At 44.3% G+C, this 16455-nt stretch overlaps 1 protein-coding gene across 2 annotated transcripts in view; it reads left to right on the plus strand.

Annotated features, from left to right (window-relative positions):
• The first annotated feature begins 5151 nt into the window (after positions 1-5151).
• plcb3 (phospholipase C, beta 3 (phosphatidylinositol-specific)) overlaps positions 5152-16455 on the plus strand; it is a 45994-nt gene continuing 34690 nt past the window's right edge. For both annotated transcript variants that reach the window (XM_084344252.1, XM_084344253.1), the window contains exon 1: positions 5152-5949. In XM_084344252.1, the coding sequence (XP_084200378.1) occupies positions 5851-5949 (99 nt within the window). In that variant the 5' untranslated portion in view covers positions 5152-5850. The remainder of the gene's footprint in view (positions 5950-16455) is intronic.

Raw genomic sequence — 16455 nt, forward strand, 5'->3', positions numbered from 1 at the left:
TCAGGCCTTTCTTATTAAAGTGAGGAGTGCGTACCGGGCATGCTCGTGTAGAGGGGGCAGTGTGTGGAGAGACAGTGAATATGCCTGTGTGTCTTTACACAATGTGGCTTTGTGAGTCCTTGGCTTTGCGTTGGAGAGAAAGATCTGGCTGTCACGAGAGAGACAGAAAGACAGACAGAGAGAGGAGTGGTTGGGGGTCTTCTCTTTCTCCACAATATCTTTTTCAATGTGTCTCTGCCCCTCGCTTTGGTCCATTTTTAACCTCCATTGTCCCATTCGTCTCTTTTCATAACCCTCTTTATTAAAAGGCCGTTATGAGTTCTTCTTTTAGCTGACAACCTACGCTTATTCCAGACTCTTCCTCCTTCCCTACACCCCTTCTTTCACTCTTATTTTATTACTTAATTCCTTTTCAACGCTCGCGTTTCGATGTCTGTGAAACAGAGAATAGGAAAGACCATACGTCCTTCTTCTTTCTTGTCAAACTGAACACAACAAGAGTGAATGCCTGAACATGATTAGATCTCACGCTCGCTCTGGTTACATTTCCCATGAATGTAATCTCCCGCTTCCCTGAAATCCCTCTCTTTTTTCTGTATCTCTGTTATTAAATGATACTTCCTTTTTGCTCTGCTCGTCCTCTTGTGCTCCCCTCGTATTTTGCGGCCCTATGAAGGGAGCTCATGAGGACACCGCAGCTGTGTGAGAGATGTTTATTGATATAGCACGTCCCGCTGTAGACAGACCAAATGTGCTTTACATTAAAAATGCAATCAGCAACATGCAGCACGTGCAATAGTTTGCAAGCAGCTCTGTGAGGCTACAGCGGTGCTTTGAGCTAAATGCTAACGTCAGTATAGCATGCTGACAGGGACAATACTAATACGCTGATGTTTAGCAGGTGTAATGTTTACCACGTTCACCTTCTCAGTTTAGCGTGTGAGCATGCTAAGATTTGCTAATAAGCACTCAACACAAAGTACAGCTGGGGCTGATGGGTTATCCTGCTAATGTTAACCTGCTGGGGGGTCAGTCAAGTCACTGGGCTTTATCCTCTGGGAACCTTGAATTTCAGCGCAACATTTTGTGCAAATCAAAGTGGATGTCGATATTTTTCACAGATTAAGTGCGAGCTTTAATTTGTTCGTGGTGAAGTGGGAAAACTCATTCAGGTTCATCCTCTGGGGATCATGAATTTATATGTTTACCACATATCAGGGCAAACTCTCCAGTTTTCAAACATGTCACTAAAACTCAAAACTGTCCACATCATGGAGACAATAAGAAGAGTCAGGATATCAAGAAAGTCCTTAGGATTCATCCTGTAGGGACCATGAACATCTACCCTCACCCATATTTCATGACAACCCACACATTTGTTGAGATATTTCTGAAAAACTAAAACACACTCAGTAAGTGACTTCTAATGTGAACACAGTTGCGATACAGATCTCATTTCACATGACACTTTGTCCTACAGAGCAGAATCAAAACATCTAGCTCTCGCCGGATCTTATTCTTGGTACGGTTAGAAAAACCACCTCCTGTGTGCGCGAGAGATCTGACTGCAAACTGTGGTCAGAAATGTCCTGGGAAGCCAAACCATTAAGTAGAAATATGAAGTTGATTCTGAGAAGCGAGAAAAACAGAAAAAAAACCTGCTCACCTACAATTACTGTTGTTACAGAGGACAAAATGTTCTCGCTGCCTAACTCCTTATTTATTCAGATGAGCAGCATGAACGCTACGTCCCAGTGACCAACGGGAGCTAAACACCTGCTGGAATGAGAGAGGAGGAGATGGGTACAAACACAAAGGAGGAGCGAGGGAGAGTTTTTATACGAGAGAGAGACCTAAAGAGTGAATGTATTCGAGAGAGAGGAAACAGAGAGAGGGGTGAAGGGAGGGAGGAGGCCCGTCTATTGACACCACAGGTGCCTGCACTTCAAAAGCGACGTTGTTTGGCTAAAAAGATTTGTGTGCATGTGTATAAGAGAGGACGGATAGTGTGTGTGTGTGTGAGTGTGTGTGCATTGTATTATGCGCCAGAGAAACACAATATCCCTGCATATGCATGCGTGCTGTGTGCAGCGCTGTTGAAAGCGCGCATATGCATGTGCCCATTGTGCGTTTGTTTGTTGTCATTTGAGAGGTCATGTGTTTGTGTGTGTGTGTGTTAGTGTGTGTGTGTGTGTGTGTGGTGGCTCAAGATCAGATTAATCAACAAGTCTGGACTCAGTTACTGTCTGCTGGATTTATACACACACACACACACACACACACACACACACACACACACACACACACAGACACACACAGCTCGGATATACAAAGTGTCACATCCGCCTCAATGCCAGTCGGTCTGTCTAGCTGCTGAATTGTTAAACGTTGTATCTCCCACTGGATGTGTTCACCTCCTCGGGGTCATGTGGCGCTGACACCAGCCGTTTCTAAACACAAAAATGGGATTGTGCGTTTCACCACAGATCGTTTCTGAACGATTCTTCTGGATTTTTCTTTAGGGTTTCTCGTCCTCCTTCATGGGTTTGGTCAAAGGAATAACACAGCACCAGTCACTCAGTCAGTAAGTCAGCAGGCTGCAGCATAGCAGACATTCCTGCCGGGTGTAGTTAAGGAGTCGGAGAATGGTCACGGTTGCCAAATATCTGTTGCGCCGTAGTGTTTTTTTTTTGGTTTTTTTTATGAGAAGTCGAAGTTGTAATGTTGCTTGGCAGCGGGATTTGGACGGGATTGGACCTCAGCTTTTCAGCCTCCTCTGCTCTCACGCTTCTTAAAACATGATACGCCTGCCACTGATCTGGACGAGGCAGGGGAAAGTTACCTGATGACTCTCAGCGGCTTCAATTACCTTACCACCAAAACCTCTAAATTATTTCCTGTTTACATAATGCAGATTTAATATCATCATTCATAAAATATATCCTTCATCTCACAATCTGACCGCCTGGGCAACACAGCCACTTATCCTCTATTGCTTCGAAATTACCTCTAAGCTGATTACTGTGTATTTCCAATGACTCTGATAAGTGCTGCCATGTTTTTAATAACATTACTGGCAGCACAAGCGATCCGTCACTGCCAACAGAAGGAAAACAATTAAAGGAATTAAAAACATGAATTTAAGAATCAAAACAGCCCTTGATAATTATCCTTATGTATCTTTATCCCTGCAGCGAACAAGAGTAAATAGGAGACTACTGTACGCACCTGTGATATTAAACAGTGTCAACAGTTTGACATCTTGTGAAATACAAAATATAAATAAATACAAACTTGTGTTTGCCAAGCGATAGATAAAAGAACTGACGCCACTCTCAGGTGTGTACGCTAAACATGAACCCACAGCCAGAAGGCGGGTAGCTTAGCTTAATTCAAAAGCTAGCTAGGCTACATCCAAAGAATAAAAAAAGAAAAAATGCCTAGCTCGCTAATTAACACATATATCATTAGTTTAATCTGTAGGCTACATAAACCAAAGTGTTAAGTTAGCCTATGTTGTGCCAAGCTAAGCTAACTGGCTGCTGGCTGTAGCTTCATATTTACAGTAGGCATTCAAAAATGACAAATGCATTGATTTTCTTATCTAACTCTCAGCAAGAAGGAGTATAACAAGTTATGCAAAGTCCATTTACTCCATTATGTAACTTCCTTCATGAGCTAGGCTACTTCTGTTTTATGCTAGCTGACTTCATACTTCGATTTAAAGACATTTCAGAGAGAAATATTGCAGCATACTTTTTAATCTTCTGCAATATTTTACTTAATTGCTATCAAACTAGCTACTTGCTTCCAATCTTTATGCTAAGCTAAGATAATTAGCTTCCTGTTTTTGCACACAGACACGAGAGTGGTCGGCTACCGATCTTATCATTTGGTTCTCCTCAACAAAGCGGACTGATTTGAGAAACCGAGCAGTGATCTTACACATCGAGGTCGACACAGACGTAATGGGAAGTGATATATTGTCCATGGAAACAGCTGTAAAATGTCCTCTGTGGCTCCAGACAAGCCTTCCCAAGCTTAAAGAAATACTTAACCCTACACATGTCACAGGGTTATCTACACAGAGACTGTCATTTTTAAACACAGAGTCTGTTTTACAAAGTGGTAAATGACGTGAATTTTACGAGGAATGGAGGGTTTAATGAAAGGCACTTTAGGGCCCGTGTCCACGTAACGTTTCTCTCCTGGGGACAGACTGTTTTTCAGAGCCCTCTGCCTTATTTGTGCGGCCGCTCCGAGCGCTTCAAGTTACTAAAAAATCAGGAGTTGTCGCTCTTTTTCAGTCATCCATCATCCTGGGGACAAAGAAAAAATGGAGGGGAAGCTTGTTCTGACCATAATCTGAGCTTTATCAGACAGAAACTATCATAACAGAGACAGAAAAAGCCCATTTGTGGAAGAAGATTGTCGCTGTTGAGTGTTGGTTTATTAATCACAGCGCAAGTATTTCATCTTAATGGTTTGCCGGTGTTTTTTTAGACGTTATATGGAGACGGGCTTTAAGGGTTGCATTGTGGGAAGCGTAGGATCGAGCATTCTTTGGAGCTCGACTCGATACCAGAAACAAAAATCCAGATATCTCGGCCTCTGCTGCTCTGATTTTGAAGATTCATGTCTATATATGCCTCTCGCAAGTCTCCCAACTGTGACACTAAATCACTGGACACCCCTTTAAAGATGCAATACGTAATAATTGGCAAATTCATACTCAAAACAAATAGAGGGCAGCATATCACCAGGGTAAATAACCACTAACTGCAGCGTCCGTTAGCAGTTCGGACCAGGGTAGTGCTTATGTTTGTGGCTATTTGGTTAGCGTCAAGCGTCCAAACTGCTTTTTCTTCACATCCTGCAGATATCTGAGTTAATTTTATAACTTTTATTCTTACACATTGTCCCCTTTAAGATCCAGCAGACATTATGAGCAGTGATAAAGTGCGCAAATCACCATAAATCATTATAAGGGAAGAAAAAACAAACAATGTTATTTCACACTATGGTGTTCATTATAATTAAAGCATGCTATAAATTCCAGCAAAGCAGAGGAAGTGGATTAAAACACACCCCTTTTCACCCAAACTCTGCCTCCCTCCTCCTCCTCCCTCATTTCTCAGTCACTCAGTGCTATCTGACGCTGCCCTTCTCACTCTCTCTGCCTCTCCTCTCGGAATCATCTCCTGTTTTTTTTTTTTCTTTCCTTCTTCTTCTACTTCTTCTTCTTTCTTTTTCCACAGAAAACATGCAGGGAGGAGAGGAGGAGGCGACGAGAGAGGGAGGAAGCAGAGAAAGTTGGTAGAGGAGAGAGGAGAGAGAGGAGAGAGAGAGGGCTCGACCAGATGGGAGGAAGGAAGGAAAGGATCTCTCTGCGGGCTCAAGTGCGCGATTAAAGGATTTCTGCATAAATAAACAAATATATGAATCAAAGCCTATGATAAAAAAATAAAAAAGAAGAAGAAGGGGGCGAGTTTTACGCGCGCCGCCGCGCTGCGTGGACGCGGACAAGACAGCGGCGCTGCAACAGCAAACTTGTGTCGGGCTTTCTGCTCCTCATGTTCTCCAAACTCCCGCTGAGGTTCACCAACTTTTAAGGTCGGTGTCGGGGGGGGGGGGAAAAAAAACTTTCCCCACCCTCGGTCCTCCAATTAACTCGCTCCCCGGAAGAAGAAGAAGTGAAGGAGGAGGAGAAGAAGCAGAAGAAGAAGAAGAAGAAGCTCCCGCGGGTTGGAAGTGGAGGAAGGAAGGAAGAGCCGCTCTGTTCCGTCCGAGGAGTCCAGCTCGCCGTAGCCGGGGTTTAGGCGTTGGCACCCGGGCAGGGAGTCCCTCGCCATGGCCGGGGCCAAGCCGGGAGTCCACGCGCTGCAGCTCAAACCCGTGTCCGTCCACGAAGCGCTGAAGAAGGGGGGCAAGTTCATCAAATGGGACGAGGTGAGGATCATGTTTTGGTTTTTTTTGACAGTGAAATGACTCAGATTGCTGTTTTCCTCCATGACAGCCCGCCTCCTCTGACAGCAGGGCCCCACACTGTAGTGACTCCTCCGGCGCGAGAGGTGCAGGTGTGCGCACGACCTCTCTCGCCCCTGCTCTCAGCACAGAAAGCCTCTCTGTTCAACACTGGTTTTAATCAGATACTGTAGTAGAAAATTCCCCCCCCTGAGTTGCCAGCAGGCAGCCGCGCTTGAATGTGTTGTGTTGTGCTGAATTCTTGTCGAGCCGGTTCTCCTCTGGCTCAGGTTCAGCCTCTCTGCTCCCTTTTCACCCACTTCTTTCTTTTTCTGTTCCTCTTACAGGCCAGAGCACCTGTCTGAGTGTGAATCTGGCAGGTTTGAGTCCACCTTAAGCTGCAGATCACACCGAAACATCAGCTTCCTTTAACATTGTCCTTCTGGTTTTAGTTTCTCTGACTCTTTAAAGGAGCATTATGTAGTTTTGGGGAAGAAATCTCAATCAGAAGAGAGACGTAAACAAACTAGATAAACAAACTCTTCGATATGTGGCGGACCCTGCCACCTTTCTAGCTTCAAACAGTGCTCTGGGGCACTGTATTTTCCTTGTTTAAAAGATAAACATTTCCAAGTTTGTATTATTACCTCGATATTGTAAATGTTAAAAATAAATGAGTTTGAGTTTCTCCTCCAAATCATGTCAACACAAAAGGGTTTCTGCAGCGTGTCTGGCAACCCTGACATGCGCCTGCCCGTGTCATTGACCGTAATAATTATGGTTTTGTGTGTTGTGGTTTTGAGACGGGGTGCAGGGCCGTCCTGCCGTCTTCTCCGCAGAGAAAGTAGGCGTGTGCGTCCATGTGTCTGAGCAGCCATCAATGATTAACAGAGTTGCAGGCCGATCCGGCTCTTAACTGAAGGCCCTGTGTCTTCCATTTGGAAACCCCTGTCTTGGATTTACAACGCAGCTGCTCGCAAGTGCCTGTGCGAGGGCCGTCGAAATCTCGCGGCCTAAGGTCCATAGTTCCAGCGAGGCCGTTATCGCAAGTTTACTTTGCAAATATGAGCTCAGGTGTGGCGTTGACCCCGGCACGCTCACGCGAAGAGTGTGTGCAAACGACTTATTAGCAGCAGAGCCTCGCACACATTGCAATGATGATGCGTCTGCGAGCATGTGTGCGTCTGGCCTCTGAAAAAAGGGTCTTGTCACGCAAACAGTGAATGTCCTTTTGATTTCCTTTCATTTCTCCGCCTCTCTCGCACACTAACTCTCTCTGTCTCCACGTCTCTCAAAGGGAATTCCCAGGAAATGGTTATGCTGGTGATTAAGTGTGTGAACACTCAAAAACATGTGGATGCATTCCCCTTGTCTATCTTTCATCCCGCTCTGTTTGCTGTTTCCCCCGCTAGAATCAACAAATGACTTGTGGAGAATAGATGTTGAGAGAGGGAGCACGTTGAGGAGAGGAGGGACGTGCTGGTAGATTGGAGAGGACGATGAAAAATGGTGTTTTTGGGGGGCTAGAAGAAGAAGATGCTCTGTCGTTAAACGTCAGTGTCATGAATTGACACCGTGCAGATATGATCTCCAGCCAGTTAGTGCTTACGTATGTCCTGTAATTGAGTCTATGGGGACCGTCTCACCGCCAGGATTAGATGAATTATGAAGTGTGTTGCTGTCTGAGCAAAGTGCAGAACTCCTTTACAGGTGCCATGTGTAAGAACTGGCCACCTGTCGAAGTCGTACTCCGAGCAAACTGGCGGCAGCGTATCACCAAAAAGTGTCTGCCTGTATTGTAACAAACAAGGAAATGCACAAGACAAAAAAAAGAAAAACACTGAACTCATGTTAGAAGAGCTGTTCAGTGCAGTTATTCAGGCAGCTCTGTGATCTGCTTCATACGATGTACATCTTCCATTAATTCTGCTTGTACGTGTTGTAAAAGCGTCTACTTGGCCCGAAGTCCACCTTACAGATTTCATGCCAATTCCATTATGTAAACACTGTGTAAGTCAGTCAGTAAATTGGTAATACGGTGTCATCTGGACCCTTCTCTGCATGTCAAAGTAGTGGACTCAGGATGTTCGAGTGAAAAGAATAAAAAGGGCGCCAGCTGTATGCAGTGGGGCACCCTAGAGGGCACTTTATCATGTTTTATCTACCATAGGGGCATCCAAGAGGGCATTTTGGGGGTTTTTTTTGGCGGTTGCACCCCCCTTGAGTCCACAAGTGGCTAAAAAGAAACATTTATTTGATTGTCAATGCACAAATGATTTAAACACTAAATATCCTGCGGTTTACGGCTTTGTAAATGTGAGGATTTGCTGCTTTTCTCTGTCTATCATTAGCTAATCGAACATCTTTGAGTGTTGGACTGTGAGTCAATGTGAAGATGACACTTCGGGGGAAAAGTTTGCGTCGAGTTTTTCTGGACTAAACGATTCATTGATGAATCAGTTGGTGATTCAAGTAATTGTGAATCGCAGCCCCGCGGCGCAGTTATCCAGCCGACACACAATAGTAATCTTGTTTAGTGACACATGCTTCACATCTTCCAATAATCCTGTTTCCGTTCTCACAAAGCGATGAAGCTCACTGCAGAAACGGCATATTTTCCCGTGTCGTCCCACGAGGCGATACAACAACTTTCTCGCCAAATCCGCAATATAAATGGAGTGTAGAGGCAAGACTGTCTGCAAGTGATTATCACAAATCAACCCATTAATGAGATGTGATCTGCGCAGCTAAATGTTCATTTTATTTGGCTAGAAAGTCTCTTTGAGATGCTTCTCGAATGTCTTGCAAGAAAAATCCAGCCAGAAGTTGCTCTGCAGAGTAGTCCTCACATGAAGAAAAGATACAAACGTTCTCACTTAGCAGTGAAATAACAGCACGGGACCTGAGAGGCAAAAAGAAGAGAGCTCGACTGTTTAACACAGTTAAATTCTTCATGAAACATTTTCTTAATATGGCGCGTGAATGCTTGGTATGAAGGCTGCGTTTCCAAATCTTGTAAATTATTCCGTAGCCGGGGTACATGGTGCGAAAATGCAGCTTTTACAAGTTCAGAACCGACTCTGGGGACACTGAAGGTCGTCTTTTTGTAACTGAGCGTGAGTCAATCTGGCTCTGTTACGCAGGAAACAAAGGAAACGTTTGCTACAGAGATAAATGAACCATCAGTAGCAGTTGGTTTTGTTCCAAGGTGAGTTGATAAGAATTTATTGCGGTCACTATTTCCAGGGGCGCTGTGTGGTTTTGGAGAAACTCAGAATTTTGGTATTTACAATAATAATGAGGTAATAATACAAACTCTGTAACCTTAATTTGTCCGAAACTGAATAAACAAGCTGTTCTCAGAGGAAAATAAGGTCCCCAGAACACTGTTTGAAGCTAGAAAGGTGGCAGGGTCCGCCACATACAAACAAAGTAAAACGGTATGAATCTGTGTTGTCCTTTTAAGATCAGTTTGTTTATTCACTTTATTCAGTCGTGAAAACAAAGAGAGTTTATTTATTTAGTCTGTTTTTAGTGTTCAGTCAGTGAGGATCTTTCTCTTCCCCAAAAACTACACGGTGCACCTTTTTAATAAGATGCACTGATAACCACGACACGCGACAATAAGAGCTGCTCGTCTCAAAGAAGTGTTTTTCCAAGGTTTTCACACGGAGCTCAGAAATAATGATCCACTGGGGACGCGTGGTTTATTTTAGTGTCTGTCTTTGTTCTAACAGGGACGTCAGTTGACCAATGAGCTACTGTCCCCAAGAAAACTTGGCGTATTCCTTTAAGGATTCAGCAAAGTGAGAAAAGAAATGGGACACACACACACACACACACACACACACACACACACACACACACACACACAGAAAGCGCCTGAGGGCAGTGCAGTGTGTTTACATGAAAACCCCACTTTTGACCCCGTCCCTCTCTTTCTCACCCCCTCCCTCGCCACTATGTGCTTCCTCCACATGGCTCATCACGTATATATCTTCGCTTTCCAATCCCGTACTCGTCCGCCACCGGGCTGACGCCGTCGTCTAACTGTAGGCCCATCAAATGACACACTGACTCATGCGGGGGGGGAGGAGGAGGAGGAATGCGCTCCAAATTGACCATCTTTCCTCTGCGCTTGTGTACACACGTGTGCTCACATGTTTGTGTGTGTGGTGGTTTTGTTCTGGGTGTGTGTGCGCTTCACGTTGAATGACTTCCTGTTCGAGCTTGTTGTAAGGCTCCAGAGCCAAACCATTTTCCTCCCTCCCTCCCCTGCCTCCCTCCGTCTCTCCCTCCCGTCTGCCGCTGCTCCGCCCTCTGCAGCCCGGCCACAATTCAATTTAACTGAATTCCGACTGGAATTCAGTTAAAATTCCTCCCAAACAACCAATTAAACAAACAGAGACAGACAGCTCGTCTGCAGAGCAGCTCGGCTCGCTGCGATTGTTCCTTGATACGAATCTTAAAAAAGTTACGCGGAAAGCCAAATAAATAATCCTCCTCACACCTCACATCAACACTTTATTTGGAGTTTGTTTATGTCTCACAATTAACAAGTAAACCTCGGCCTGTAAACGAAGTATTTGCTCGTTAATTGGATAATGTTTCTGGATCCTCTTCGAGATGAGAGGTTTTGGCTCCGGTTCCAAATGCCTGTAATTTGAGCGAAGCGTGACGCGCCATAAAATGTCGCGTGTCGAGGTCGCTTCCTGCAATTTTGGTCGGGATTATTGTGTCATACCTTACAGACCGCACCGCAGCGCGCTCGGAGGAGCCCGGGACTGTAATGGACGCTAAAAAGACACTTCCATGCTGCTGTTGCCCTCAGTGTTTATCAGCACTGTGTTGTCAAACCAGACTGACTGCAGACGCTTGTTCCCCATTCACAAATATCCTGAGTTGGCATTTTCAGATCCACTGTTTCTCACCAACTTACACCAGCGAGACGGTTTGTGTATCAATCGTATAGTTTGTTGGAAACAGCCAAATATTAAGTTCTAGGTTTGGATGTTTTCAGTCTCAGATGGTAAGGCAGGTTGTAAAAGGCACATGTTGATGAAGGTTCTCAGTCATCCAGGTCATGGTGAATCTAGGTGCTGTATCGTAGACAACTGGACTTGGAGACGTTTCACCTCTCATCCAAGAGGCCTCTTCAGTTTTAACTAAATGGAGGAGTTGGCTCTGAGTTTCAGAGTCGTTAGGGCCACTTGTGGGTCAAACCGGCCTTCATGTGGGGTTTCTAGGGCTAGGTGAGCCCAGGTGTGAACGGTTGTGAAGCTGTCTGGGGAGAGAACTCAGAACTGCATTGTAGGTGGGTGATAGACTGCACTCTGACTTAGTGGGCACGGTCTCAGCCCGATGGTTTAAGGTCCAGTGGGTGATAAGAGTCGAACAGCAAGTGAAACTTAAGTGTCATGGAAATCCGTTCAGTAGTTTTTGTGTAATCCTGGTAACAAACTGACACAGGGGAAAACCTCCTCGCTGGAGGTCATAAATTTTATTGTCTAAAATGACACCAGTGCACTGAAACAATAAACCCACTGGCAATTTGATAATTGTTTGGGCGTCTTGTTTGTTCAGTCCGCTCCTTAAACCGAGGTGTAAAAATTAGAAATGCTAAGCTAAGAGAAGGCCAGCTCTTGCCCTCTGTTTCCTGTCTTTTGGCTATTAGGCGAACAATGTGGTAACAATCTTCTCATCTAACTCTCGGCAAGAAAGCAAAAGGTCAAACTCTTTAATTTAATGGCGCCATTGTTGACCTCAGTACCAGTTTAATGTTAGCTGGGAATCAGACACTGACCTATATTTCATGTTGTTTCAGTACTTCTCTCCATCATCTGCATTACTGTTTCATGACTACATTTCCACGGAGTAATTTTTTAAAAGTTCAGTTAAAGTTCAGTTACAATTCAGTTGAACCCTGTTACAAATCTTCTTCCTGTGCATATCTCCCACTGCATGTTTGGACTTGTTGAGCAGCTCCTTTTATCAGCCTGTTTTCTCTTTTCCGGCTTGGCTTTAGCCGGCTCTTAGTAATCACTTTATATCATGTCGTGGAATTTGTTTACGATGCCACAGCACTGATAGCCAGTATCCACTGTAGCAGCCTTAAATAACCCTTGCTCTCCTCACGTAAGAAAGAGATTGGCATCAGCATTCACTGCTACATTGGCTGTGTCATGTGCTAAAATATTTCTCTTCTCCCTGCTGTTTTTCACTCATTGAACATCTAAATATAGTTGTGTTTTGATTGTGAATCACCTTTTTTTTTTTACTTTCAACCTGTTTTGAGGATTCTCAGGGGAAATGTGCGCATTTCTGGAAGTGGAACAAATGAAATATAAGTCAATGCGAGATGCTTTCGGAAAGCATTTTACACCTGAGATGTGACAGCCAACATGTCAAAATAAAAACGTTTCTACCCTTAGAAACGGGTCTCTTTTTGTAAGCAGAGGCGCTGTGTCGTCCTGACCTCACGGGAACACACAATGGCTTCCGCTTTTGTGCCACTTGTTCCTGTACTTTCAGAAAAGTGGCTGTCTTGGTTTGACACTGAAGAGGTGAGCAGCGGCCTCAAATTGTCCTTATGTAAAGGTTTCGGACATAAAGTATGAGGAGGAGGAAACGCAGGCTCGTGTGAATGTCTGACGCCACGCCGAGAAACGCTGCTGGCGTCCTGACACAGTGGTGAGAAACGAGGGACGGGTGAAGGATGGATGGATGGAGCGAAGGGAGGGAGAGGTGGAAGGTCAACCACAGCCACATGTGAAGTGTGGGACTGACATCTGGACTCCTCCATCTCTTCTCCGCCTCCTCTTTCACCCTGTTCATTATTTTAACTCCGTTCACGACACGTTAACCTCACCGTGTGTCTGTATCTTACGTGTGTGATCTCTTCCCCGTTTATTTGGCAAGATGGCTGCAGAAAAGCAAGACCTGCCTTTAACATATTTGATGTCAAATCCAGAGTGACTGAAGTGCAACAGAGAGGCTGAGCCAGGGACGCTGGAAATCAGTCACAGTTGGAGGTGCTGAGGGCTCGGTCTACATAATGACACAGTAAATTGTGCGTGACAATCATGTTTTCTTTATTATGTTCAGTGGCCAGGACACACATGTATGTTATTGTTATAAACAATAATTTTACAACAATTTGAGAATGATTTGCATGACAACAGACTGAACGCCAACATATTATGGGTCAAAGCAGCCACATCAACAACAACCAGGAGATGAAGTGGGAGAGAAATTCCCCAGACTGCCTTATAAACTCGCTCAATTTTGTGAGTTGTTGAATTAAGAGATACTTTATAAACTTTATAGACTGGCTGAGCTTGTTCGAGTACCGTGGAGGAGCTCTGCACAGAGGCTTGACAGTGCCATTGTTTGGCGGGCGATCTTCATTTTTATACGCTTCCTAGTTGGAAAGCGCCGATGTCATTACCACAGATATCCAGGCAGATAGGTCAGCGATATCTAGACACACAAATTGGATCGGACTGCTCGCAAAGAACAGCGCAGACGATCTTAAAGGTGCAATACTTAAGAAGTGGCAGTCTGGAATTCATCTCAACAAACGGGGGCAACCAGTCGCCAGAGTAATGCTAACTCCTGCTGAATGTATTCTCTTCATCCATGACTGTGGCTACTGTTAGCTTGTTAGCTCACTTAGCCGTGCAGCTAGCCAGACTACAAGGGGACTGATTCAAATCTCCGCCTACGAAATTGGACACACATCCAAAATCGCCATACGTCATCAGTGGTTGTCGATGGCGTCCATGTAATCGGACGCGACCAGACGTTCCCTGTATGCCGTCTCCAGCTGTGGCATGGACGCTTGCAGTTTGTTCACAACTCGCAACCGAGACATCAGCAAACTCTAGTAGTGATTGTTTTGTGCTTGTTCTAAAGAAAAGGACCATAATACATGCAAACAAGAATCAGGACACCCTACTCCTAGGCGTGAACGTGCAAAACAGAGGGGTAGGGCTAAAGTGTATTGAGATCGGGCCTAAATATTAACTTCAATGATCTTCTAGTTTCTTTCCTTCTCTACTGTAATTTATAGCTCATTTTCCCTCCCTGGCCTCACTCCTCCCTCTTTCCTCGCTCTCAGTTGGGTCCAAAGGTTACCTGCTGTCATCAACTTTTGCCATGTTGCCAAAGCAGCAGCTCAAACACAGTGACACTAAGTGCACACTGACCCTCTTTCTCACACGAACACTCCCGTTAGCTATCGACACACACACACACACACACACACACACACACACACACACACACACACACACACACACACACAGTGCAGCAGACCAAAGGTGCACTCTGAGCAGCCACTTTATCATTTGGCTTTCTCCTTTGTACAACACACTCACAGGACGGTACGAGAGGCAGAATATAGGCGTGACTACATGTGTATTTGTCAAGAGGGGCTCATTAGCCACTGTCCGTCCACCTCAGACTCAGAGGGTGGTCCGTCCACTCCCTATGTGTGTTTGACATTACGGTCAGGTAATGAAGGTGTTTGTCGGAGGGTCAGGACATCTGGAGGGGGTCTGGAGAGAGAGATGTGGGCTTCAATCAATTACGGTGAAAAAAAAAAGGGATAAAAGTGTTGGAGAGGGAGTGAATTGGTGTGGAGAGAAAGGCAGACATGAAAGAATGAAAAGAAAGGAAGTTAGCAAGACTTAAGAAGGTTTCTACATATGGTGGATAATTGGGGAGTGGGGTGAGGTCCAATTATAGACCTACCACCCACTCCGACACAGAAAACACTCTATAGGGTGCATGATTATGGTAAGCAAGGTGTGTGTGTGTGTGTGTGTGGGGAGGGCATGCACTAATGATTTCCTGGTTAGGGTTGGGGTGCTAGGGCGCCTTTTTAAAAGCTGTTACAATGACCTTGAACAAGAAAATAGGGAAATGTGTCAATTACTATTTTGGTGACACGTTCAAATTACTTGTTTTGTCCAACCAGCGCTCAAACACAAAAGCTAAAGACATTAGATTTATGCCACATTTGAAACAATGAAAAGTGGCAAGTCTTCATATTTTTGAGTGTATGAGATCAGCATGTCCTGAAAGCAAGGCTTCACTAGAAAGCCACTGCCAGGTATGTAAAACTCAGCGGGCATAACATGCAAATATATCTGACCACAATTGTGTGTGTGTGTGTGTGTGTGTTCAGCCTTCGGTCCGTGTGGCTTGAAAGCTTTATGGGAGATGTTGTTATATTACTGGTCACATGAGCCCATAGATCACATTCCTCTGGGTGAATGTGTATATGTGTGCGTTTGTGTGTCTGGTCCCGTTGGAAATCCCCATCGACTGTGTACCCGTAGTGTGTACTGACACTGGATATGTCCAGTCGAAGGGCAGGAAAAATGACACAAAGGGGGAGAGAAGATGAGAATGAGTGACATAATCTGAGTGTTGAACGGCTGACGTACACCATTTAATGCGTAGACCAAACAACAACAACATGAGGGATAAAAGGAGGGTCCGCCACATGTAAACAAAGTAAATTAGTGTGAAACTGTGCTGTCAGTTTGTTTATTCAGTTTATTCGGTCATGACACTAAGAGAGTTTGTTTATTCAGTTTGTTTAGGCAAAATATCAGTCAATGAAAATCTTCCCCCTCTGATTTAAAATTTCTTCCCCAAAACTTCACAGTGCTCCTTTAAGATAAGAGCCTACAGAGGCTCTTCAAAACTCAGGGTGGGTAACCATAGCACTTTAGATAGATAGATAAAACCTACCTCAATACATCGGACTTCATTGCACTAACCGGTACTGTTTTCCACACCTAAACCGAGCCAAGTGTGGCAACTATATGATACCAATCATAGCCAGTTTTATGTCAACACTCTATTTGAATCTGTGTGTTTTAGATTATTCAGGGACACGTTGTTCAACTCGCTCTGGTCATAAACACATCTAGCCACTTAATAAGCATTAGCATGTTTTTTGTGTTTCCACCCACATACAACTGTCGAACATTGATATATGTAAACCTTAATGACCTGTGAAGGTAAATTATGTACGAGTTTTAGTTTAAAACATAAAAAAATAACTACAATCATCAACAGAATGTCAAGAAGTAACAGTTTTGACATAATGACGGTGATGTATTTTGTTGCAGCGATATCTACTGAAATTAGAATGCTAATCAGTTAGCCCTGTGCTATTATGCTGGTGATATGCTGCCCCTTACATGTTTTGAGTAGGAATTTGACAGGAAACATGTTGTAGCTTTGAAAAAAAAAAGAAAACAGAAGGGATTTTTTTATTGAACGAATGCTTTATTATTATCTGATAACATTGTATGTGCTGACAGAAATGAAACGTCATATAAACTTAATAATAAAAACAAAAGCTACGGTAGAATACAATACTATGGATAAGCAAATCTACAAAGTATGATAACTATGAATTTTCTTTCCAAGGTATACTCCTATCTGTTACCCATCAGCAGGGATTTCGTATGT

This window comes from Pagrus pagrus (genome assembly GCF_965226575.1).
Source record: "Pagrus pagrus genome assembly, chromosome: 22".
Classification (NCBI taxonomy): domain Eukaryota; kingdom Metazoa; phylum Chordata; class Actinopteri; order Spariformes; family Sparidae; genus Pagrus; species Pagrus pagrus.